Raw genomic sequence first — 24,845 nt, forward strand, 5'->3', positions numbered from 1 at the left:
CAGTGAATGTATGCAATGAATGTACAGGCACGTGAAGCGTTGCTCAAGAAACTTCTGGTGGCAGGAAAAAGTCCATAGTTATGTTAGTTGTATCATTGTTGGGTTTTTTCATGTTTTGCCATGAGGGGAAAAAAAAAAAAGAACTATCTAAATCTATTTGCATTTTAACTCCTATTTATGTGCACACACAAAGTAGGTGGAGTGCCCTTGGAAACTTTTCCATTGTTTCAAGGTATTTCTGAGATGCTGGCAATGCTCTGCGGCCTGCTCTCTGGGCACACAAAACTTCAGGGCCATGGGAAGAGTCTTTATGTTACAAAAGCCTTTCTCTGCACGCTGTTTGGAAAGCAGAGACAAAATACCCTGGAACAAAAGGGCAAGCAGTTGTCTTCAATATTACAGCATTACACCCTGCCTTGCAAGGTCTATTAATTTATTTATTTGCTCTTGAATACATGGAGTGACTGATTTTATGTCAAATAATCTGCAAGAATATGTCGTATTCTATCTGACATAGAGGCTCCCTAAATGGAGACAGCTCCTTTCAAGCTCACCAGATTACACCTTGTAACAGACAATGATGCCACGGCCACCTAACATTTCCTGACCACCCCATTACAAAATCCTGGATTTGATTACTTATTAATTTTGCCAAGAATTAACTCATTTAGGCCAACATTTTCCTTGTTGTGTGCTCTAGGCTAATTCATGTTTTCATTACCATGAAAAATGTCAGCCAGAAGGCTTCTGTCATTTCCAAGCATACAAAAAAGTACGTGTGCCACATGTACGATCTTATACACATATTATACAGTATCATATGCATAACTCATTTATATATATAAATGTATATAATATATATAAATATATATATAAATATACACAAAATTCTTGTCATCTTTCTTTCAGTAATCCCAGTTTCCCCATTAATGAGGATCTGGGATTTGAGACGAGCCAGGGAACAGCACTTGCACAAGATAGAGCCTTTTTTTTGTTCAGAAATCTGTGTTAGGTACAGCTTTGCTGCACCTTCAGCTGAGTACTCCAATGGTTTGGCCGCAGCAGGCACACTGCAGCTGGGACTACAGGGCACAAAACAAGGTATTTCACATTTCTTGCTTGGAGCAGGGAAGAAAATTCTTTATTTCTTTTGTTGAAATGGCTGCACTGGCAAAAAATGCCATCGATAAAGTAGCTTGGAAAAAAACCTGTAGCACAGAAATCTGACACATGTATTATTAATATAATAGTTGTGGGTTTTTTCTGAAGAAAGCAAACTACGATGTAGGTAGAGTGGATCTCTCTCAGGATTTATGATGCATAACAAAATAGTAGAATATATATATTATTACTACACAGAGAATACTTTGCATTCAGGTACAACACCCCTCTAGCTTCGAATACTTTCTACATCCTTCACTGTTATTGATTCAATCCTAAAAATGTACATTAGAAGTTTCATTGATCCAAAAAGGGCACAGGAAAAAAAAAAATAGGCCAACTCTGCAGAACAGGGCAATGAGGGGGTGGGATTAATTATAGCCAGATTTGATTTATTTGTGTTCTTATCAGATGAAATATCCGGGAAGATGTGTTCGAATGGAAAGGTGGTGATGAGAGAAAGGCTCTGCCTTTGGAAGCGGAGGAGGAAAGCAAGCTCAGAGAGCTGTGGGACCTGCTGCTGGGCTCCACATAAGTGAGGCAGGAGAAGTGCCTCCCGATCGTTTTGTGGTACAGGGAAGCTAGAATGGGCAGAAAACAACAGAATCTAAGAAAATTCTGGGAACGGGTAGAAATGGTGGTGGTCGGCCAAGCTGTCTGGGTGAGCAAAGAGCAAGTTGGAGCACCAGGAAGAATTTTGCTAGTTATAATTCATTTTATATAACACACTTGGAAGAAACGAGCCTATAAACAGACTTGATGTAGTTCATCTTCTCACAACTAACACTGAGAGAGCAGTGATTACCCCTGGCTGTCAGTAGTGATACTTATTTGAGAAAAATTTAAAGAGTTATTTCTTTGCATCTCATGAAAACGACATGTTGTTATGCATGTTAGGGTAGGAAGAATTCATAAAAGTACTCAACACACCCCATAGCAATTTGGAAAGCTAGATGTTGTACGATGATTTGAGAAGGGATTCCCAGATTATCACCCTATAGAAATTCAACTTCATCCTAGCACCTTCTCTCTGCTTATTTCACTACTTTCTTTGTTACAAACATTGTTCATGAAATGCTATTCAAGGAATAAACATTTCTAGTGTTGCAAAGTATTAACAAATCTGATGTGGCGAGTGCCTTTTTCTAATGGCCACTGTCAGGTGACATCTGATCACATACACTTCTCTTATGTTAAACTCCCAAAGTGACTTTGATCCTGTCCAATAGAGTGAAATTCATCTCTCTCCACTGTAATAATGTCATGTTTTGGGATTGGGTCTATGTCATTGCCAGGTCCCAGTTAGAAGCAACTGGCTTTAAAGGAAACAGGGTTTATTTTTCAGGTGCCACAATCTCTCTGTTGACTAGACAGAGACAATGATTCGGACTATCTACCTGTAAGTAAAATGAACTGAAAATAATCTCATCCTCTTGGCTCAGTGTCACTAGAGGAACAAATCTGGTTGACTCTTCTCACTTCCCAGTGGTGAAACCATGAGAGCCTTACCTTCCGGAAAACATTTTTCTGGAGTCTTGAGGTCTTCAGCAAACTCTGGAATTTGCCTCAGAAGATCTTCAGGATTTGTCAGATCCACTGTGCTGCCTTCAGAAGAGCTGACACTGTCAAACTACCGAGCAAAATAAGATCAAGTATTGAGTCTTTCTACATTCAGCTCCAAATGCATAAGCTCATCCATGAACAAATAATATTCAAAATTAAAACTTGCCTAGGTGCTAATATTTCAAGTACTGTTGGTAATGGAACAAACTTTGTGATTTTAAAAGCACATGAGTTTAGAAGGACCAAGAGGTGCATTCAAATAGGGACCAAAGCTATTTAATTACAGGAACCAGATTTAACTGCCTAATAAATTGGAGAGCTTTCAAATTGTTTAGCAGCATATATAGTCCTCAAAGCAGGGTAACTACTCGGGTTGAAACCATGAGATCACTGGAAAATACATTCAGACAGGAGAACCAGATAAATATATCTGGTATTGTATCAGGAACTGAAACACCCATGACAGTATTTATGAAGTAGAAATTGGATTCGTATCATATATTCTGCAATTACAAAGCTTTTTGCTATCCAATCACACTGTATATAATGTGTGATGAGTCAGCAGATTATTACTGATTACTTTCTCTATGGTTTTGTTCTTTTACATTTGCACAGTGCATTGTTAGTTTTTTAATGTAGTCTTTATTTAAAATTATCCTAAAAATAGTTTAATTAACTATCTTTAATGTCATAGTGAGAAACTCATTTAAAGTATTACGGTTCTTGAAACTGAGATACTCAGGACACAGGCAGACTTGGAAGCATCTCTCTTTTAATGCCTTTTTTTTCTTCCCCTCCTTTCCTTTTTTTTTTGTGGACTCCAATTTCAATAAATGGAAAGTAGCAGAGAAAATTTTATAAATTATTTATTTGAATCAAATTATTTTGTCCTTTTTCTTTTCCATTTCTAAACACTCTCTTTCTTATACATACATTTTTCTTAAAAATCAATACCTAGAAATCAGCCCAGCTTCAACTTCATTCACATAATTCCAGCTCCGTTATTAACCAGCCAGACCGGCTGCTGCACGCTCAGAGCCGCTGCTGCCACTAAACTCCACTCCAGGAAATCCTTGAACAAGAACATACCTGTGCTTGACAAGTATTGGAAAGTCAATGCCATAGAAAACAACCTTTTACCTCTTTTTGTTCTGGTGAGGACGGCTCGAGCTTCCTGTCCTTTCCTAGGTAAAGCACACTGAATTCTTCAGAGGAAAATACTGATCCTTTACTCCAGCTGCCTGAATTTTTCCCTCTTTCTCCCCTCAGCCTCAGGTGATTTTCATCCTGAAAATAATCTGCACATTAGAGGGGGTTTGCCCTGGTTTCAGCTGGGGTAGAGTTAATTTTCTTCATAGCAGCTAGTATGGGGCAGTTTTGGATTTGTGCTGGAAACAGTGCTGATAATGTGGAGATGTTTTAGTTGTTGCTGAGCAGCGCTTACACTGGTCAAGGACTTTTTCAGCTCCCCGTGCTCTGCCGGGTGCACAAGGAGCTGGGAGGGGGCACGGCTGGGACAGCTGACCCCAACTGACCCAAGGGATATCCCACACCATATGACGGCATGCTCAGTATGTAGAGTTGGGAGAAGAAGAAGGAAGGGGGGATGTTTGGAGTGATGGTGTTTGTCTTCCCAAGTAGCCGTTACACATGACAGAGCCCTGCTTTCCTGGGGATGGCTGAGCACCTGCCTGCCCGTGGGAAGCAGTGAATGGATTCCTTCTTTTGCTTTGCTTGTGTACACAGCGTTTGCTTTCCCTATTAAATTGTCTTTACCTCAACCCACGAGTTTTCCCACTTTTACCCTTCCCATTCTCTCCCCCACCCCACCACGGGGGAGTGAGTGAGCAGCTGCACAGTGCTCAGTTGCTGACTGGGGATAAACCATGACAGGTTTCTTTTCCCTTTTTAGAGGGTGGACAATTTGGAAGGGAAAGAAAGATAAGATACACATTTCATTTAAAGTGGGAGTTGCCAGACAAAAGTAATGAGATATGACCAGTTTGAGTCTCTGATTTTTACCTAAGGATAGAGAAAGGGAAATTTTCCCCAACAGACATGCAGCAAACTAAGTATTTTAGTGAACCAGTCAAAAGTGAGAATTTTTGCATAGGAATTAAGACAGAAACTTAAGGTGGGAAATCCTGAGACCAGAACAGCAATCTTCTATGGTTAAAATAGAACTGAAAAAAATCAGAGAAAACAGTGAAATAGGATAATATATGCTGTCATATAAGAAACATGACTTAGAGCTACTCTTACCTCATTCTAATAATTACTATATACTGTACACAACAAGGAAAAATATAAAAAATGGACCAGAGCTATAAATATATATCATGAGTCCATGATAATGCTCTTATGCAGAACATATGGGGTTTTTCTCTCTCATATAAACAATCCCAAAATATTGGGCATTATTTACATAATTTTTTACATAATAAATGCCAAGTTCGTAAAGGACTACCGCAATTACCTACGAGCTATGTAATTACCCGTGTGTAACATACCATGTCAGGTAGGAATCCCTGCAACAAACCCAACAACTTATGGTCTTTCTTTTAAGACCATGAAAGATTCATGATTTTTAAAAGGCTCCAAGTGATAATTTACCCTCACTTTAAACATTCGTACTTTTGGTTCTAGTTCAAAATTTGGTAACTCTCTGGAAATGGATCGATATATGCCACCCTATTCTGCTAGAGACAGTCTTCTACCATACATGCATCCCTCAATATATTTGTGTTGGAACAGTAGAATCTCATATAAATTTATTACCTGTTTGCTGTATTCTGTGTCTGTAAACGTGCTCAGCTTGTCATCATCTTCGAAACCCTCACTTGTATTCTCTGCCTCAGCAATAGGGACACAAACAAATACATTGGGATTGGTAATAAAATCTTCAAGACCTGAGCATTTATCCCTGTTTTTCTCAGTCCATTCATTATTGTAATTATTTTTACAATTTTTTATTTCTTCACACTTGAACGCAGGTGGGTTCTGTGCAGTCAATTTTACTTTCTTCCTGTGTGCCTTCTTTATATGCCTGAGCTTTCCACAACAGGTACGCCATGTAACACTCTTCACAAAGTGAAATCCCTTGTGGATCCGAGCAAAGGCGATCTGAAGATTGTTCATCTCTCCGTCATCCTCTGCTGTCTGGAGACAGTCGGTACTGAAGGAATTCAGCAGTAGTGCAATGAAAAGGTTGAGAACCTGAAAGTCATTGAAACAGTAATAAAATTACATCTGGAGAGTAATATTCAGCAGTCTAAATTCTAACTTTGAAGAATACAGATACAATCAAAGTTCAGTCTTACTGAGCAAACCAAAACGAGGCCACAATGAAATGACTATGATAACATTATGGTTGCTGAAGCAAACTTCTCTCTCAGAAAGTCCACTGTTCCCATGACCCTCTTCCCCCTCAAAGTTATTTAAATAGTAGCTAAAACAGATCTGTGCATGCCAAATGCATTATTTGGCCAAAACAACTTTTCATAGGTTACGGTAATAAGAAAGACTATGGTCAGAGCTTGTCAGTTTAATAATGTCTCTTCCTTCTTCGAACTAGAATTAAATCCAGCCTCTGTGGTGCTACACCCAAAACGCTGTGGATTTGGGCCCAGCAATTCCATCAAATCTTCACCACTGTCACAAAAATCAATATGAAGAGAATCTCAAAGTGAGGTTTCCTTGCTGCTTTTGAGTACATTTAAATAGAAGAATTTATAAACATCACTTTTTTTTTTTAAGGGAATGGGAGAATTTTATTTTTTTCCTAATATTTCAGTTTGGGATGGGATCTATGTGTCTTGATTTTTGTTGTCTCAGAACTGGGCAGGCAGCACCCCTGAGTCATCCAGGGACAACAGTCAGTGGAGAACATTAGTCCTCCAGAGACCAGTTTGTCTCATCTGTCTTCGCTACTGACCTTAGGTTGGAATAAATCTCACTCTCAGATTCCAATCTGTTTCTTTTGATAATAAGAAAGCCTAAACAAGGAGCGCAGGTTAAGCACTTTATTGTTTGACACTTAACATTATGCAATATGAATATCACTTACAGCATTTCATCACTGAAATCAATCACTGGGGTGCAGAACAGGTGGGACTTTAAACCCGGGGATTTGGGATTCAGCCACAGAACAGGTATTTCCCATAACGACTGCCCAAACTTAATTCTTTTCAGCAGTTTCTTAAATTAAGGAAAGATCAGTATTTGAATGATATTAAGAAGGACATGAGAAGTTAAGCTTTTTAAGCTTAATATTTTTATTATTTGGGCAGAAATGATGGACCAGGACTGGGAAGGCAGCCTGCCCCTTACACCCCAGCATGGGTGTGCGAGGCTGTGTAGGTATGCTGTGGCGGGATCTAGCCCTTGGGTATAAACATGCCTAGACGTGATTAAAGAAAATCCTGATTTCAGTGATAAGAGTGTAGATTCTGCCATTTGCTGATACAAAATTCAATACTTGCATGGGATCTTAGAAAAAAAAATAATTTTAAACCCAATTCATTTAGAGGGGGACTTAAGCACTCAGCTCCATTAATTCAGGCAAGGAAGCCATAAGACTTACTGATTATTTACATCCAAATCCCAAGACGTGAAGAAACATCGTTGCCTGTACTATGTTTACTGCAAAGATATTCCTTGTCACATTGCCACGTGAAAAGGTCAAGTGATGCTGCATGCAGAGCATGCAAAATGCAAAAATACGGACAGTGGCTCAAAGGTGAAAGGCAAAAGAGGCTTTTGCGGCCTATAACACACACACAGGTAACTCTTCCACCTGCGTTAGGGAAACTGCCTTTTGTTGACAAAATGGTAATTAAGTAGATTCTACCTTTCGCAGTGTAAAGAGAAGTAAATATTGGAAAACCCACCACTAAGTTTCCTATCACCATGACCAGCAGAAAGACAAGAAGGCACAGTGGTTGTTCAGCGACCACCATGCAGTCCCACATGGTCTCAATCCATTCTCCGCACAGAATTCGGAAAATAACGAGGAACGAGTGGAAAAAGTCCATCATGTGCCAGCGTGGCTTGCCATCTTTGTTTATTTTACGGCAGTTGTCCCCGTAGCTTCTCCCAAAAAGTTGCACCCCTACTATAGCAAAAATGAAAACGATGATTGCCAGGACGAGGGTCAGATTACTCAGTGCACCCAGTGAGTTACCAATTATTTTAATTAGAGTGTTTAAAGTTGGCCAGGACTTTGCCAGCTTGAAGACCCTCAGCTGTGTAGAAACATAAAACATAGTGTTAGACATCAGCAGACATAGCCCATCTCTGCACCTTTGCATGTTTGAATCCTCCAAAAAGCATTTTACAGATATTCTGAACTATTCCAGCAATGTAATACTTGTGGCACTGTGACACTAATACTTTTTAAAAAGCATTTATAGATTTTATTTATTTTTTTGACTGGGCAACATAGAAAACAAACCAACCACCTCATACAGGACCAGGCTACCTTGAGTCCCTGGTAAGTGTTTGGCCCACACGGGCATCCATACAATGCACCTGGTGTAGACGATGGTGCCTAGCTTACATGTAACAAGCTGGGAGACAGGCTGCTATATTACTACAAAATTAGTCTATCTTTTGGGAAAGCAACCTCAATCGGTCCATGGCATACGAGATGAATACCTCAACATCATCTCATATCTGTTTTTAAGTATAGTTTTTTCTGTATTTGTACTCTGACACTTTTTTCCCTAAGTTTCCTGTGCTGGTTTTTGATTTTTGACACCAGTTTTACAATTTCTACTCTGGAAAATCTTTTCCTCTGAATATTTCTTAGTGTATTTAAAAGAAAAAATAGCCTATGCCATTAAACTCTGACTCTAACATCAGAAGGAGTTTAAGAGTGTGTTTCTTATTCCTAGTGCCAAGAAGATGGAGAGGAAAAAATAATTAAAAAAAAATCATTTCCTGCACCCTAACTGCAGAGAACAGAAGTATTCTCTATTATATTCACAACAAAATATTTTATACAACTGAGTAAATGTGAGGCATTACCAGTCTGAAGGATCGTAAAATTGATAGGGTTCCTCCTGTGCGCCTGCCTTTCCTTCCTTTGTGTTTGGGTAAACTCAGTTCAATTAAACTCAATGTGACAATTACGCTGTCAAAAATATTCCAGTGTTGCTGAAAATAATAATAGGGATCGAGAGCAATGATTTTTAAGATCATTTCTGCAGTGAAGATTCCTGTAAAAACCTGTGACAAAGAAGCAGAAGCATCAGCCTAAAAGCAGCCATGAATTTATCCTATCTGTAGATCATGTTCCCACAAATAACATTCAGGGACAATTCAACAAAAGCTAATTTTTACGAACTTCTACTGCCTTTTCAATTAAAATGGGAGGATTGTTTCCTGCCTTCTAAAGAGTGTGTTAGAAGTGTATCAGTAAAATCTGGGAACTGCCTATATTAGAAATTTAGAGTTTACAAATGCAGAGTTTGCTAATCTTTAGTTTTTACAGTTACTTTTGACGTCTCAAGGGAAAGCACGTATCAATCAGTCCTTGGTATAAAATGCCACATAGCTGAGAATTTGCTTACCAAGTTGCCTACATTAAGCATCAACTTAAAATTATCTGACATATTATTGTGCTCCAGTGCCATGAACAAAGTGTTCATCACAATGCAAACAGTGATGGTGAGATCAATGAAGGGATCCTTTATGAAAGCAGCCACTTTCTTCTTGATTCTTAACCAAAGCGGACAACAGTCCCAGATTAGATACTTTAAAGCAAAATCTTTCAGGAACGGCGGGCATCTCCGCTGAGATTCTTCAAGTTCTAAATGCAAAAGAAAACCCTACTGTAATTAAATAGTTATCACTGAGCAAGGTAGTGAAATAACATCTTCAAGTATTCAAAAGACCACAGAAGTCAAAGGAAACCTCACATCTCACACAGCCCCAGAGCTTCCCTGCACTTCCCACCATTCGTGCAGTCCCTACATCAGCTAATAAACATGAGGATAAAATTCAGAGAAAACTGGATTCAAAATGTATTCATGTAAACTTACTTCAAAAGCCTTTGGAACAGGTTTTATTTTCCTTAGACCCAGACTCGTCCTACAATCATTTGGCTAAATACGGATGTTTGGGATGCGGAGGCCGCACTGCAGCATCTCACGCTACAAGCTCTTCAGAGTCAATACAGCAGCTAAGGCACTTTTCACCTTACCCTTAAGCAGGTGTCTAGGACATTGACTCTATTACATCAAACATCTCTGTCTCCTTTGACTCGAGTCAAGGGAGTCCACAATCAAGGGGAGCCACAGGCACTCTGATTGTAGCTGAGGCAGAGCCAAACCACAGCGTCTGAAATTTGGCCTTAGGCCGCTTCTACTGGAAAGGTCATGCCTACCATTTCCCAGCTGATGCCAGCTGCCACACCTCCCCATTTGCTATAGGTAAACATGGGATAGAAGCTGTTCTGGCTTTGTCATTTACATCCTGTTGGTCCAATATAAATCACATAGCCTTCCTTTCTTCACCATCAATATTAGTGAGTTCTCCAAAATACTTTTGACCCTGCTGAAGTCCTGTGTAAATTCATTGACAAACTGGAACTTACTTAAAGTGAAATAAAAATACAGTAGAAATTGTTAGCAATCTGGTTTTCAAGGACCTGAAAATTTTTCAAAGACCAGATGAACTGATGAAAAAAAAAAAAAAAGAAAAAGAGAACAACAACAACAAAAAGTCTTCCTCATCCTGGTCCAGAAAACAACTAAACAATTTGGGCTGAGAATTTTCAGAAATTGCAATAAAACTATCAGTCAGCATAATAACAGTCAGTGATAACAACCTCCACCCCCAGATTCATATGGGAAGGTAAGTTAAAGGAATAGAATAGTGAGGTTAAGCATTCAAAACCCAGAAATTGCCACAACTGATTTTGGCTGCATAGTCTTACTGTTCGATTTCGCATGCCTACGTCTCTGACAGTGACACATCGCCCATCACAGGGTCAGGAGGAGAGCCCTGCACCTCAGAAGCTAGGGAAACTCCTTCCACCCACCCTCATTCCAATCGCTTTCACTGCCTGTCCAACACAAACAAGATCTTACAATAGGCAAAGGATGGATTCCAGGGCATAGTCTGTGTGACAAAGTTTTTTGTGTTTTTTTTTTGTTTGTTTTAAAAATCCAAATTAACGATGAATTTCCTAACTACACTCTTACAAATCTCTGTTAACCTTCAAGAAATGTATTGACATTTTGGTCTTTAATGCTAGCATTACCTTAGGACTGAAAGGAGCGCAATGAGGAACCACTTACCCTCCAAGACACTGGTAATTATGCTGACTGCACTTGCTGCCCTTTGTCTCTGAAGTGCCTCGTTAAAGTATTCCACTGACAGATGAGGAGTCAAATGCATCATGCTGCTCTCATCATTTACAGCTGGCTGCTTAAAGAAGTAAACATGATTAGGGAGATACCACAGGAATAAAATGAAGTAGGATGTGATGATGGGTAACTAGGAAAGTTAATAGGAACAATGACATGCAGCCAAATAAATGTACCTTTTTACAAGATGTAATAGATGTTGAGAACAAAGGTCCTACTCTTCAGTAATAATGATGCGGTAAATGGATCTTGCAAGCACGTAATAGCAACAGGGCAAGCACAAACCTTGGGAGCAAGTGTATGAGGGGAAATAGGCCTAGGAAATATTCCAGGGACTAATGGAAAAGGAGAGAGATGAGGGAATAAACTGGTAGAAAAGCATCTCTACCCACTGGGGGAATGTACAGACAAAGCTTCTGTGCGATGCTAAGGGTGCTGTGAAGGAGAGTTACCTCAAAGTTACCCCCTGGACAGGGTATAGGATAAAAACATTCTTTGGTGACTTGTAATTCCAGCACTAGGAACCTTCAAATGTATGCTAGTGCATGTTGTGCGTAGCAGAAAAATAGGGTTTATAACATGATTGCTGAAGAAATGAACTCTAGTTTTTGGGAACTCATCAGACTATTAAAAACCACTTTCTACTGACATCACCATGACACATCACCCCACACCGATATACTTCATTTTACGTCGCTGTTTGCCACTTCACTGAAACTCTTAAGACAAGAAAAACCTGCCACTTATGGAGAAACCATAATATGAAGTATATACCTAAAATAACATCTTTTGCTTACCAGAGCACCCTTTGCTGGGTCTTCCATTACTGGTGGAAGCATTGCTCCTTCAGAAGACACTGGATCTAGGCTGTGTACCCTGCTGCTTCCTCCTCCCATCGCCATAATCATCCCATTGCAGTCGTCCACGTTAGCCCACTTGCTGCCCTGCACGCAGTTTGGGGTAGCGGGGTGAGAGCTGTGGTTCATTTGACTTTGCATGCTGGAGCGTCTCCCCATCTGCGTGCCCGACAGCGGCCGACACTGGATTTCGTGTTCCCCAGCACTGCGGGTCTCTTCATCACCAAAATCCATCCTGGAATCGACTTCTAAAGCAGGTATTTGGAAATTGAACACGCTCCCGTGGCTAAGTCTATGTTTCACGTGATTTGCGTTGCGACCATACACCAAGCCAAGTAAAGACTAAAAGCCCAGTAAAAGGAATAAAGAGAGAAAGGCATAATATCATAGAGAAGATTTCGGGAAGCCATATATGTTTAGGGATTCATAACATTTCCTATCAACCATATCAACTCCAACACTCTTATTTAGCTTAGATTTTTCAGGAGGAATTTTGCTTAGACTTAAAAGGCAGATAATAAAATCCTACCAGCTGTAGCAGCTATTTTTGTGATAAGCTTTATATTTATATTTTAAGTAAGATTTTTTTTAACAGAGAATGATGGCACAAAAGTTAAATTCTGAGAGTCATTCACTTTTTTTCTGTTCCTCAGTGTTACAGAAAATGTATTTTAACTGTTATTAAAAATTTCCTTCCATCCTTTGTTTATAATATTTTGTTTCCAAATGAAATTTTACATATAATTCTTCCTTATCCCAAAAGGCTGGTAAAATAAAGACTTAAGAGTGATCAGTGTTTAATAGGATTTGGTTTGTGCTTTCAAGCAATTTAATTTAGATTTAAAATTGGAAAAGCTGTAAGGATCTCAGATTCAGACAATAGATTACCAACTTTCGTTGATTGTCTGTGGGCTGTGACTTGGGGAACTGTTGTTCTTCTTCATTATCTTCTATCCCCAAGGACTTATTTCTCTTTTTCCTATTGCTTCTTTCTTTGATTTCCTTGGTAGACAGAGAAGAGGCTTCAAAGGAGCTAAGTGACAGGATATCAATTCCTTTAACAGCCAATGACTGAAATTAAATAAAAAACATGGATGGTATTTTTGCTGGGTACTTTGAATAAAAGCAGAAAGAAAACACTTCTGTGCTCTATATGATTTCCTCCTAACAATTTGTGTTTCACAAAACTCATTAAAAATCTTCCAGTATGTGATAACACTAAAAGAAAGAGAATTTCCCCAGCATATGGAGCACTGAACCATTTGCTATTTGCAGTATGTTACATGATCACATGTATTGGGCCTGCCAGGGGCAAAATAATCACATTATAGCTCCTATTCCTCCATATGGCAGATTTGCTTACAATAAAAATACTCAGTTTGAAAATAATGCTGTAAAATATATCCTTTTCCCCAAATAAAAGCTCAAACAGTATAAAAATTCTTTCTTCTCATGGGGGATCCTTGGGACTGCAGGAAAGGTGGCTGCCTTTCCTGCCCGTACTGAATTTAGGACAATATTTTCAAAGCACAGGAGTATTTTATTCCAGAAGCTTCTAAGCCATTTAAGTTACCAAGAGACTTTTCATTCAACTACAATAGGTTTTGGCTCCATTATCAATGCTGTTGATCAATGGAATTACTGTATATTTCTCTACTCAGCAGTCCACAATGATAAAATAGAAGAAAAATTAAAAAACAACTAAATTTTCTTTTGGAAACTGCTAGCCCATGGAATTTTACGTTTTCCAGATTTTAAAATACTATTTTTCTTACAGTAACAGCAACCTTTATTGTTTATTATCCACAACAAAATTCATTTTTTCACAGGAAAAATACAGAGCTGAACAAGGAATTGCTCCTGTAGCTCTAGGAATCACTATTTTCAATACATTATCTTTTGCTCATGTCCCCATGAGTGACTACTGCATACAGCTGTACACAAGGAGTGATGCTTTTTCTTACATGACTGACAACAGAGCACCGAGACTAATGATTGCAAGGGAACAATTTACGTACCTCCTGCTCCTTCTGTAATAATTCCATGGCTTCACGAAATTTCCTTTCCTTTGCCTCTGTTTCAGCAATGGTGGCCTTGTTCTGGTCTTCGTATGCCATTGTTACTACAGCCAGAATCAAGTTGACTAGATAAAATGAGCCCAGAAAGATGACCAGCATGAAGAAGAGTATATACACCTTCCCAGAAGCTCTGAGGGTCTGTAAGCAACACACCCCAGAGATAAAAATTACCATAAAAAAACCCAAAACAAATAGGCTTTCAATGTGTCTCCAAAATCTTTAGAAGCACTCAGCTTCCTAGACACAATGCTTTAGGAAGCTGAAATGGAAATATGTCTTCCTTAGCCCTTCTTCCCCCTCTTTCTCCCTCTTCCTATACCACCACCTAAGAATCACTGATCGTACACTCCATGAGGATGACAAAGGAGATGTTCTTGTATTTTTGAAGGACAATACAGGACCCTTTTAGTACTTTTTTTTGAGTCCCTAAACCAGTAGGGTAATAGGGCTATTTCTGGGAAGTGCTTCGGCATCCCTTTTCAAGGAGTCACAGCTTGCTGGATGCAAGAAGGGAGGATCTGGTCTCAATGACTTGCAGCTATTGCTTTTATTTGAGGTTTCTTGTCCTCTCTACACACTATCTGCTTCAGCTATTGCTCTCCCTGGAAGACTGGTTCTGAACTATGCACAAAGCTGGTACCTGCTGGTACAGACGCTCCCAGTAGTCCTGTGTCATCAGGCGGAATAATGAAAGAAAAGCCCAGCCAAACGTATCAAAACTAGTGAAACCGTAATCAGGATTTGGCCCAATTTTCAAGCATTTATAGTCTGGAGGACAGACCCTAGAAGTAATAATAGAAAGTGAAGCTCTTTTAACGATGCAGATTCCAAGGAAACCTTGAGCTTATGTGAGAGTCCTGATTATTATTCAGTTCTGCATTTTATTAGATTGAAAGCCGGTCTTCTGCTCCAGGTAGTAGTGACTGGAAAGTGGCATGGAAAAAGCAGTACCCACAACCCATCAACAAAGGAAGAAGACAGGCTGGAGCAGACCACCAACCCAGGACCTGTCCTTCATCACCAGTCCTCATCTCCTGCCTCTCAGTGCAAAGCAGCCCCGTCTCCCTCCTTGCCTAAACCTGCCCTCTGAAATCCATGTTTTGTTTTCCCAGTTTAACGCTCATCAGCCTTTATAGATAAGGGTGTGTCTGTGTGTCTGTCCTGTGCTATGTCTGAGATCCTTCATGCTTCAGTCCTCTCCTACATCCATGAGGAAGAGAAAGGCAGCACTTCTGGAAAGGCTCAGAGGAATTTAGACCTGAATAAACCAACTGCACATTCATGGTTCATTCCCTAGAAGTAGTAAATTATTTGACTGTTTACTATACTTTTCGTCTGTGTTCCTGTTTCTGCATTCAAGGAAAGCCTGGAATTTCTGCTTTTGTCTCATATGACTGAGCAAATACAGAAGCACTGAGGCAGAGAGAACTTCCAAAGAAGAGATATTCTTAAGCGCACTTACCCAGCACCAGGACCACATAGCAAAATATCTGAGGTGCCCTCTTTCTTAGCAAAGTATGCTATAAAAAAAGGGAAAGAAAATTTAAAAACAAAGCACTTTTTAGCCTGAATCCTCTATCCTTTAAAGTAAGTAGGGATGAGTAATTAGTGACCTGCAAGTGTATGTGCACACACCTAGACAGGTCTTCCACACTCACAGTAACTGCACCAGATTGCAAGATGTCCTGTCCTTGTTTATAAAGTGCACACTTGTATGCACAAATTTCAGGCTGAAGGCAGGCCTTAAAACAGAATTTTTAAAAAAATATATTATCACTTTGGCCACATCTGCATAAAAGAAATCAAGACTTGGAGGCACAGGCTCAAGCACAGGCCCTGGTTTGGTAACCGTCAGCACAAACTCTGACACAGTTTTGGCCTGTAGCAATTAGCCCTCTCCAGAACAGCTTACAAACATCATTTGGGGTAGCACGGACCACTTCTGTTTCCAATAAGCAATGAAAACAATCCTAGTTTGAGGAGGAAGAAGGAGTATTTGGCAGTGTCAGTATGCCATGTCACTGCTCTGCTGAGCCAGACAGCAGGTCCTAACCCTGCTGAGTTGAGAAACACAGGTTTGTCCATTAGGATGTTGGAGCTGTGCCCTTTTTGTCCTCTTCCCCTATTTCTCTTAGCATGAGTTACTCCAATGCCTGAGCTATCAGCAAGCTGAAAGTAAGAGCTTTAGCACTAACAACTAACGAGCCCCATTAAGACGTGGGTTTATTATCCTGGGGTCTCAGGACTTCCTGGTGCTTCTCAAACCTCAGCTGTGCTCATCAGGTAAGTCAGCATGATCCAGAGCCAGCAGGAATCCTTAGTATCAGCCGTACTGTACCATGTAAATACACCATAAAGGAATGAGTCACATTGTGGGCTACTTCCCACCCAAATTTTTTTAAGAAGATTCAGTGATTGAGCTTCAGAGAATCATAACAACATGTAGCTCTCCATGTTGGGGACGGGAACTTCACACAAAGTCAGGACCGTAAAAAAATATACAAAGCATCCCATAAAAAAGATCCAAAAAATCATTTAATAGAAAACTGGTCTTACAGTGCTGTAAGTCCTAAATCATGTAGGAAATTCATCTAGCTTTCATTAAACCCGTCTGGGCCCTCCTATCTCTATTGCCATCGTGGCAAATCACCCCGCACATGAGGGGTATGGCACAGGATGTGAACAAGACAAAGCTTGTGAAGCAACACAGATTTTTAATTTCTTGAGCCCTACTTTCTCTAGGCCATTCCCTTTATACAGCTGCAATGTTCTGCATTAAACAAACAAACAAAAGTAAATGTTTTTGTTTCCTGTTTCTTCAGCACGGAAAACCAGTGTTTTTAGCCAAAGTTTGTCACATCCATGGTCTCCTGTGTGCTACTCTAGTCACTGGTTTCTTTTGAAGTTTGCTTTCAGTTATGATTTGAGCAACATTCTGTACACTTAAATGGCTTTCTTCTTATGTGTGGTTTTGGGTAAGTGCAAGAGTTTCTTGCAAAAATTTTTTCTCAAAAATCATGCATATTAAGACTTACTGCCCCTGGCCTTTGAAGTTATTAAAGAAATCCTGTCTGCACAAGTCCCTCGCACAGAGCGTACACAAGCAGCAATCCTGTGTGGCTTTTCTATGTATCTCAACTTTCCCTGGGAGAATGTTTTTCTCCCTATATAACTACTGCAATGTCTGAACTCGCTGGTGGAGATTTTCTTCAGTGATGAAGCGGTCTTCATAATTCCGGCATAGATACTGTTTACTTTGAGTGTGTTTTTTTCATGCATATTGAGGCTTTTCCCTTCCGAATTGCATCTTACGTTTGCTCTTCCTCTGAGAATGCTTCGGTGCATTTCAGATCTCTGCTCTATGCTTCCATCAGCAGCCTCAGTCAAGATGTATACATGAAAGATGTATGTTATATATATTTTATATAAAACATAAACTATATGCCACATATATCAGATACATATGATGTGACGAAGAAAGTAACTTTGACTTTTAAACGGATTCTTCTGTTTCAAGCTGAAGAGTACTTTACTGGGCGGCAAAATGAAGACATACGGACTCTTCAGCATGTAGTAAAAGATGAACTTCAGGGAATTGCAGCAGAGAATGAGCTAATGCACGTTTCAGTTATTGCCATGTCATTCTGGGAATCAGAGCTGGACATTACTGGAAAATTTGGGAGTGCTTTTTCTTATAATGAAGGGAAGGGGTGTATTCCTGGATGCCTGCAAGTTGCTCTGGCAATGTAAAGGCCATTATCACATTGTTACTCACCAAAATATCAATCATCAAAATATAATTGTCATTTACAGCAGTAATATGTATTCATATATTATTATCATAATTGCATTTAATTAATAATCTTAATTATATATTAATATATTATTAGTAATTATATTTCTTGATATAATATAAAATAATTATTAACTTATTAGTTTTTGATTAATTATTAATAATAAATATACATCATGTATAACCATACATGCGTGCATAGGTCTCTACACTATCATCTAAAAAAGAATTAAGGAGAAAATTACCTGTATCGTTAGCAAACATTTCATAGGTTTCCCATGTTTTCTTAAGGGAATGAGGTATTTCCCTGAACTCTGTAGAGTTTCTGATACACTTTTGTCTTAGATTGCCCTTAAAAAGCTGGAGGCCTATGAGGGCAAAGACACTCAAGCAGAAAACTGTCAGGATCATCACATTGGCAAGTTTCTTAACAGACTGGATAAGTGCCCCTACAATAATCTTGAGGCCTAGGAAGATAATATAGAAAGGAAAAACAGGATGAAAAACTGAGACTCATATGTCATACTTGATTAGAGTTAAAACAATGTCTAACAACCAAGGTACCAAAATTACTACATAATAAGTGGCAAATATATTTGCAATGCAGGTATAGCTTGCATGAAAGAGTAATCAATATGGGAACAATATATTTTTCCTCATTTTATTGACCCTACAATTTCCAGGTGTTCCTTTAATCCCTGTAAAATATTTAGGGAAGGATGAGGAACCAGAGATAGTCTAGTTTTTCTTATCCAGAAAGAGTAATATGCATGATTTAAATGAAATTTACAACACTGATAATCTGTGAAGAAATTGGAAACACTGGAAACAATAATTGCTACGATCAAAAAGACAAGAAAGAGAAGGCAGAGGCACCCTACTGGTTCTTAATTTGTATTTCATCATGAGAAAGGATCCACTGACTTTATAACTAAAGGAAAAGTGAAAAAGAAGCTGTTTTCCTGGGCGTGATGTTGGATGATTAACAGTAAACTCCCTTCAGTCACCAGAGGTGTTCCTGTTGAACCATAATGCATAGACCAGTTAGAAGAATAGTCTGCAAAACTGACATTATAAAATGTTAAGAAGATCTTTAAAGGCATAATGAAAATAAATGAAATACGAGAATGTTTCTAATGCTTTATTTATTCTGGTTGGTCCAGGTGAACTGAGACATTATTTGTGTCCACAAATGCAGCTGCGTCTGCAATCAATGAGAGATACAGAAACTAAAAATAAAACAAAAAGAAAATAATAAAAAAAGGCAAAAGCCAACATTTTGATTGGAGCAATGAATCAGTTGTAAGCAGAAGAAAATATTCAGCCAATAGGGTTTCTTACCTGGGACTACCGAAATGGTTTTTAAAGCTCTCAGAACCCTGAAAGTCCGAAGGACCGACACGCTCCCCAAGTTACTAAATGCTCCCACGTACCTGTAAAGTCAGGACGTGATACATCAAATGGTTCAATGGAGTAAACAGGGCAATTATTTTACAGTGGTCATTCTTAACTGTCAACCCTTCTGAGCATGTTTTAAGTTTTAATAAACTACGTATCAAGGGTTTGTCTGACGACTCTAAAATAGGAACCCATCCCTTGATTATGAGGGTTTCCTTGTGAGGTAACTCTTGGCTTGTGCACAGCTGCTTTTATGTCAGCCTCTGCATCATGCATTTAAAATATAAACAAAGATAACACTCAAAATCATCCATTCTCAGGATCAGTATGTCTGTGTTTGCAGCCCAGCTGTGACATTTCACTGACTGAAAAGCACCCGTTCACGTGCACTCACCGCAGCGTACGTCTTGCTCTGCACAGCTCTATTCCCTTCTTGAAAGACTCATACATACATTGTTGTTATACAGTGAGTGACAAAACAAGGGGAAGAATCAATGTCTTAGATAGTTTCAGATGCATTTAGGACGCACCGGGTTTTTTTTTGTCCCGCAGACGGCCTTTTGCAGCACAGCAACATGAACTTCAAATGCAGAGCGCAAGCACAGGTAATCCATATTTTATATGTCCCAACTTACGCCATAACGATAACACTGAAGTCCAACCAGTTCCAGGGATCTCGAAGGAAAGTGAATTCATTTAGACAGAATCCTCTTGCCAATATTTTTATGAGTGACTCAAAAGTGTAAATGCCAGTGAAAGTAAATCTAAGGGAAGGAGAAAGGCGCCAAAGGTAAACAGCAATATTAGCAATTAACGGAAGAGACACAGTCAGACTATTTACTGTCCAGGCCAAGAAACAAAGCCAACACTTCAGAGAAGTAAGGGAAAGACTGCTGTTGATTTCAGCATATTCTATCAGTGTCTGACTCATCTGGAGTCTGAGACAGTAGCTGACTGCAATCTGGACGTGGCTATTAACGCGCACGCCTGCGACGGGGGTGTTTGGCATTCAACCATTTTTTTCAAACTCTTTCATGCGAGTCCCCATAATTTGAGAAACAAAAAGCTCCTAGCTACTTGCTAAAAGATCAAAATTTTTATCTTCCTCTGGTTTCAAGTGGCCAAGTGAATATGTGATATGCTGTGTATTATTTACTCTGGGCACAGAGCACCCATTTCTGTGCAGAAAGCTTAAAACACTTAGAGAAATGCAAAAGTACAGGATTTTCAGTTTAAGATGGCAATTATTCTTATTAATGGAAAATTATCAGTAAAAGCTCTTCTGGGCTTATTGAGTGCACTTATCATTTCAACAAGAGAGCGATCTCCCTATGGAATTCTGAAGGCTTTCATTTGGTAGTCAGCAAATGCGCTAAGAAATTATATGGATGTAGTGCTTCCCTTTTCATTTGGAAAGAAGCACTCTGAAATTATTATTGAAATGCATTTGAACAGTAGTTATGATGCCAACAGCAGATAAAACTCTTATCTAACCTTTATGCTGTCATAAGTAGGGAAGTATCCCAGCATCTTCTGGAGAAACGTATATTAATACCATGCGGAGTCTTGCTCCTGCCTGCATGGGGATTTGCCATTCCCAGCTGTTTCAGTGTCATGTAACACGAGATAGAAATAATTTGAGAGTTTTTTATAAAACTAAGTATTTTGGAATCTTTTCCTTTGCGTTAGGTGTTAGGGTTATCAGGGTTTGTATTCTAACATTTTGAGGCCAAACTGAAAAGTGAGAGCTGAAATATTCTTTAAAAAAAAAAAAAAAAAAAAACAAAACAAACAAACAAACAAAAAACCAACCCCAAAAAACCCCATGAGATTATCCAGATTAAGTGTGACTACAAAGGCACGAATTTATTGTGATTTAACATTTCAAGTGTTGGCAGCGTTGAAAATAATGGCTTTATTTTGTAACAGCGTCCTGCAGGCCTGTAGCTGCTGACAGAACATTTTATTAGAGCAAAACTCAGCATTTCAATAGTATTAGAAAGGATTTTTAAAGACAGCAGCTCTTGATGTGCTTCATCAGTGTCAGCAACAGTGGGAAATGTATCTGGATAAAAAGCAAATAATTACTGAGTAACTTCAGAAAGCGGGGTAACAAACTGGAGCAGTAGGACAGACATGAAGCTAGTTCAACAGTGGAACTTATTCTACACTTGTCTCTCCTATAACACCACAAATTTTGTAGTTACTGGGTTTAAAGACAAAAATACTCCCTCAAAGAAAAAAAAATACAAAGTCCTAACACAGGCAACTTTCCCTCTAAATCCCCCATAAACTATTCTGAGTGAAGGCAGCAAGTCTCAATAATTCAATATAACTACAGAATTAAAAAACATATGTACCCACAGATACTTACTCAACATATTTGTTCCATGGAGATGCGGAAGCCTTAGAGGACTCATTCAGAGCCATGAATACACAATTAGTTATAATAGTGCACATGATAAACAAAGTGAATAATGTAAGTCACGGGAGTGAAGGCAAAGAATAAGACAGTGATTCAGAAATGTAACTAGATATTCTGTCGGTCATAGATGTAGCATCTGGTTTTGAGTTTGAAGCACATGTAAGAAGACCATGCCCATGTATTTACTGATTTTGAGTCATATTATATGACAACACACTTCTGTTGTTATTCATGCACATGGTCTTCTGTATGGGCTAGAGATCTGCTGCTCTAAGCATTGCACACTTGGTGAAAGGATCCTCGACCACTCAAAGAGTGGGAGGAAGGATGTATTTTTGGTTTCATTTTATATATAAAAGTTAAAAACTTGCCCACGGTCTCACAGATAAAGCCAAAAGCTGGCTCTAAATTGGCAGACCTGCGGTCTTCTGAAGGGACACTGTGAAGTCTGCCAGCATACTTGCAGTGGTCTCGAAAGACTATGTTTAGCCAACTCTTGGGGCTGCCCAGCTGCCTTCTGTGACCTGCTGACTACAGGGGATAAACAGGAACTTGGGCGTCTAGCTCACGTGTAGACACCTAAGCTTCAGCACTTGGCTCTGGCGCTGAATCCCATGCCTTGTGTCATACCACATGTTTTGGCAATCCAGGAGTTCGATGTCCATGGGAAAGGCATCTAGCCTTTCTGCCATCCATCTGCTCCATCCCCACAAAAAGTCTCCTGGTTTTAGCTCTAAGCAGGGTCAAACTGTTACAAACTGAGGAGCTGGACCACTAGTGTTGAAATGCCAACATCAGCCAACCTGCTGCCCGGGAAAGCCTCAGACGAGAGGCATCACCCTCCAGGGAGGTCTGTACCCTCCTACGATGACAACTTCAGACCCATTGCAGCTAATTCAGCACCACACAGCCAGGGGATGGCGGGAAGCCTAAAATCAACACCTCCAACTCTGCCCTGGGCCTGATTCAGCCTCGAGCAACAGCGTTATTACTCTGGCCTCATTGCCCAGTGCCAAACTGGAGCAATACACTAGTGATCCCTCTTCCCTAAATTTGATGTATGAGGTGGGATCTATACTACCTTTATATTCCAAAGGCATTCCCTGCAATGGCATCCCTGGAAATTTTCACATTCATATACCAAAGATATATTTTAAAATCTGATTTCCTAAAGAAACTAAGTTTGCATAATTTTTCTTTCCATGTGTTTTCATATGTGAGCCTGCCTATCGCAGCCTTTTTCTTCTTAAAGTTGGCCAACGGCTGATCAGCTTTGGCACATGTTGAATTTAATTCCTACAGTTTGGGTAAACAGAAGATGGGAAAGAGGATAGAGATCTTACTAGTCTTCTCACTGAGAAAGGCTTTGGCATGAGATACTTGTTTATGCAACAAGGATATCAATATTAGAGATCATTCTCAAAACACAGATCTGTAGAAAATCAGGCCTCAATACCCCCAGTAAACACAAAAAATATTTATTTCTAAGTAGCACAAGAGCACCAAGAAAACAGTAATTTGGAAGTAATCTGCTCTGAAATACAAAAGCACCGGATTTATGTAGGATTTCACAATCAAAAAGAGTGAATGAAGCCAACAAAAGGATATAAATGTATTAAAATTTTAATTGCTGTTCTTCGGATTGGATGGAAGGGACTGAGGATCCATAAGGCACGTGTAGCAGTAAATCTGAAGATTGTTTTCTGTTTGTTGAGCACTATGAAAATCTTTTAAAAAATAAAGAAACATGAAGTAAAGTTTCAGGAAGTTGAACAGAGAACATATTTTTGTGCTATATACTTTTGTATCAGTGATGAGCAAGAACTTGATTTAACTTTAGTCTGTATGATTAAATGAGAAGACTTTTTGTAATATTTTGCTATCTTTTAATCATAATCTGGTGAAAGAATAAATACCCATTAACTGTCAAGCTGCAAAAAAATCCTCAGCATGAAATTCCTTTTTAAACTTTGGGACTTCCAAAGAGTTGTGCAGAGAATTAATCTTGTTTATGACTATGCTTTTAAAAAAAATAGAACCTCTCGTTGAGTTAAGATATACAGAGGTGGAAGGAAGAATTACAGCCTTTGTCATTATTTGCTGTTGTTGATAGCGAACCTCTAGCTCTACGACTGTAGAAATTAGTTCACAGTGTTAACCATTTCTCAAGCAATAAGCGTAATTTCCAATGGATTAATCCCCATTTCTCTGTTCTTCAACGAAAAATCATATTCTTCAACAGTTCATGACTAGAATATGGAGCTTGAATAAGTAGGTTTTAATGATTCATCAGGAAATGTTTTAAAATAATTTTTATACATAGGTGACTATTGTACATGTAAGTGGAGCATAAGCATTGATATAGAAAGGAACACATCATTTCAAACCATGGAATTTAATAAAATTTACACAATTATTATCATTTCTTGTAGAACTGACTCAAAATCCCCTTTTCTCCCTTTATCCATATTTTTGCTTCCATTCTGATTCAAACATTAATCAATTTCATATTATTTAATTCCTATTATTCAAAATGAAGCTTTTTTAAAGATTACAGCATGTCTTTCAGCTGTGTCAACTGCCTGTGTTATTATAACCTAGAAAGGGATGACAGTTTTTCTGAAGGGATGTGAGCAAAACTGTTTGATAGATCGTTCACATAAACACTTCTTAGAGCAACACAACAAAACACATTAAAATCGAAGCATCTTGGTTGGCTCTAACCTTACGATCTTTGTAGTATGGGTCGAGATCCTCCAGTGGTTCCCCAATGAGCTCTGGAGGAGGATTTCCATAGAGAGCTGGTAACTTCTGGAAAGCTTTTAGGTCAAGTTGAGGACGTGGTTTCTCCTCAGCTTTCTGGTCTGTAGTATTTCTTCGACAGTTCCTCTTGGCAGCAATTCTCTTTTCGATAGCAGCCAAGGATTCGTAAGTGAATTTACGGAAGTTGTTGGTACCAGGCAGTAAGAACTCGGCCATTTTTCATTCTTCTCTTCCTGTCACTAATTCTGTCCAAATAATAGAAACAAGTAAAAAGTCAAGTAACTCCAAAACAGGTAAGTTATGAAAATTAAACAACTGGTTGCCCATGCATAGCTAATAACTTTCTGACCGTCAGCTGTTAAAGAGAAAAAATAAAAAAGGTACGATCCATACCTTTTCCAGTGAGATGCCCGCTCAGTATTTTTTAAAATTATG

At 39.0% G+C, this 24,845-nt stretch overlaps 1 protein-coding gene across 1 annotated transcript in view; it reads right to left on the bottom strand.

Annotated features, from left to right (window-relative positions):
* The window catches only part of LOC104041997 (sodium channel protein type 5 subunit alpha), a 34,555-nt gene extending 9,929 nt beyond the window's left edge, over positions 1–24,626 (bottom strand). Inside the window, exons 1-18 of the mRNA XM_064441831.1 lie at positions 24,372–24,626; positions 23,256–23,374; positions 21,597–21,701; positions 19,858–19,986; positions 19,166–19,257; positions 18,070–18,291; positions 15,494–15,551; positions 14,672–14,813; positions 13,972–14,169; positions 12,842–13,024; positions 11,894–12,295; positions 11,028–11,157; positions 9,297–9,535; positions 8,752–8,952; positions 7,614–7,967; positions 5,503–5,940; positions 3,865–4,011; positions 2,671–2,791 (exon numbers count right to left, since the gene is read on the bottom strand). Of these exons, the coding sequence (XP_064297901.1) occupies positions 2,671–2,791; positions 3,865–4,011; positions 5,503–5,940; positions 7,614–7,967; positions 8,752–8,952; positions 9,297–9,535; positions 11,028–11,157; positions 11,894–12,295; positions 12,842–13,024; positions 13,972–14,169; positions 14,672–14,813; positions 15,494–15,551; positions 18,070–18,291; positions 19,166–19,257; positions 19,858–19,986; positions 21,597–21,701; positions 23,256–23,374; positions 24,372–24,626 (3,535 nt within the window). The remainder of the gene's footprint in view (positions 1–2,670; positions 2,792–3,864; positions 4,012–5,502; positions 5,941–7,613; positions 7,968–8,751; positions 8,953–9,296; positions 9,536–11,027; positions 11,158–11,893; positions 12,296–12,841; positions 13,025–13,971; positions 14,170–14,671; positions 14,814–15,493; positions 15,552–18,069; positions 18,292–19,165; positions 19,258–19,857; positions 19,987–21,596; positions 21,702–23,255; positions 23,375–24,371) is intronic.
* Positions 24,627–24,845: the final 219 nt, after the last annotated feature.

The sequence above is a fragment of the Phalacrocorax carbo genome, chromosome 2, assembly GCF_963921805.1.
Source record: "Phalacrocorax carbo chromosome 2, bPhaCar2.1, whole genome shotgun sequence".
Taxonomy (NCBI): Eukaryota; Metazoa; Chordata; class Aves; order Suliformes; family Phalacrocoracidae; genus Phalacrocorax; species Phalacrocorax carbo.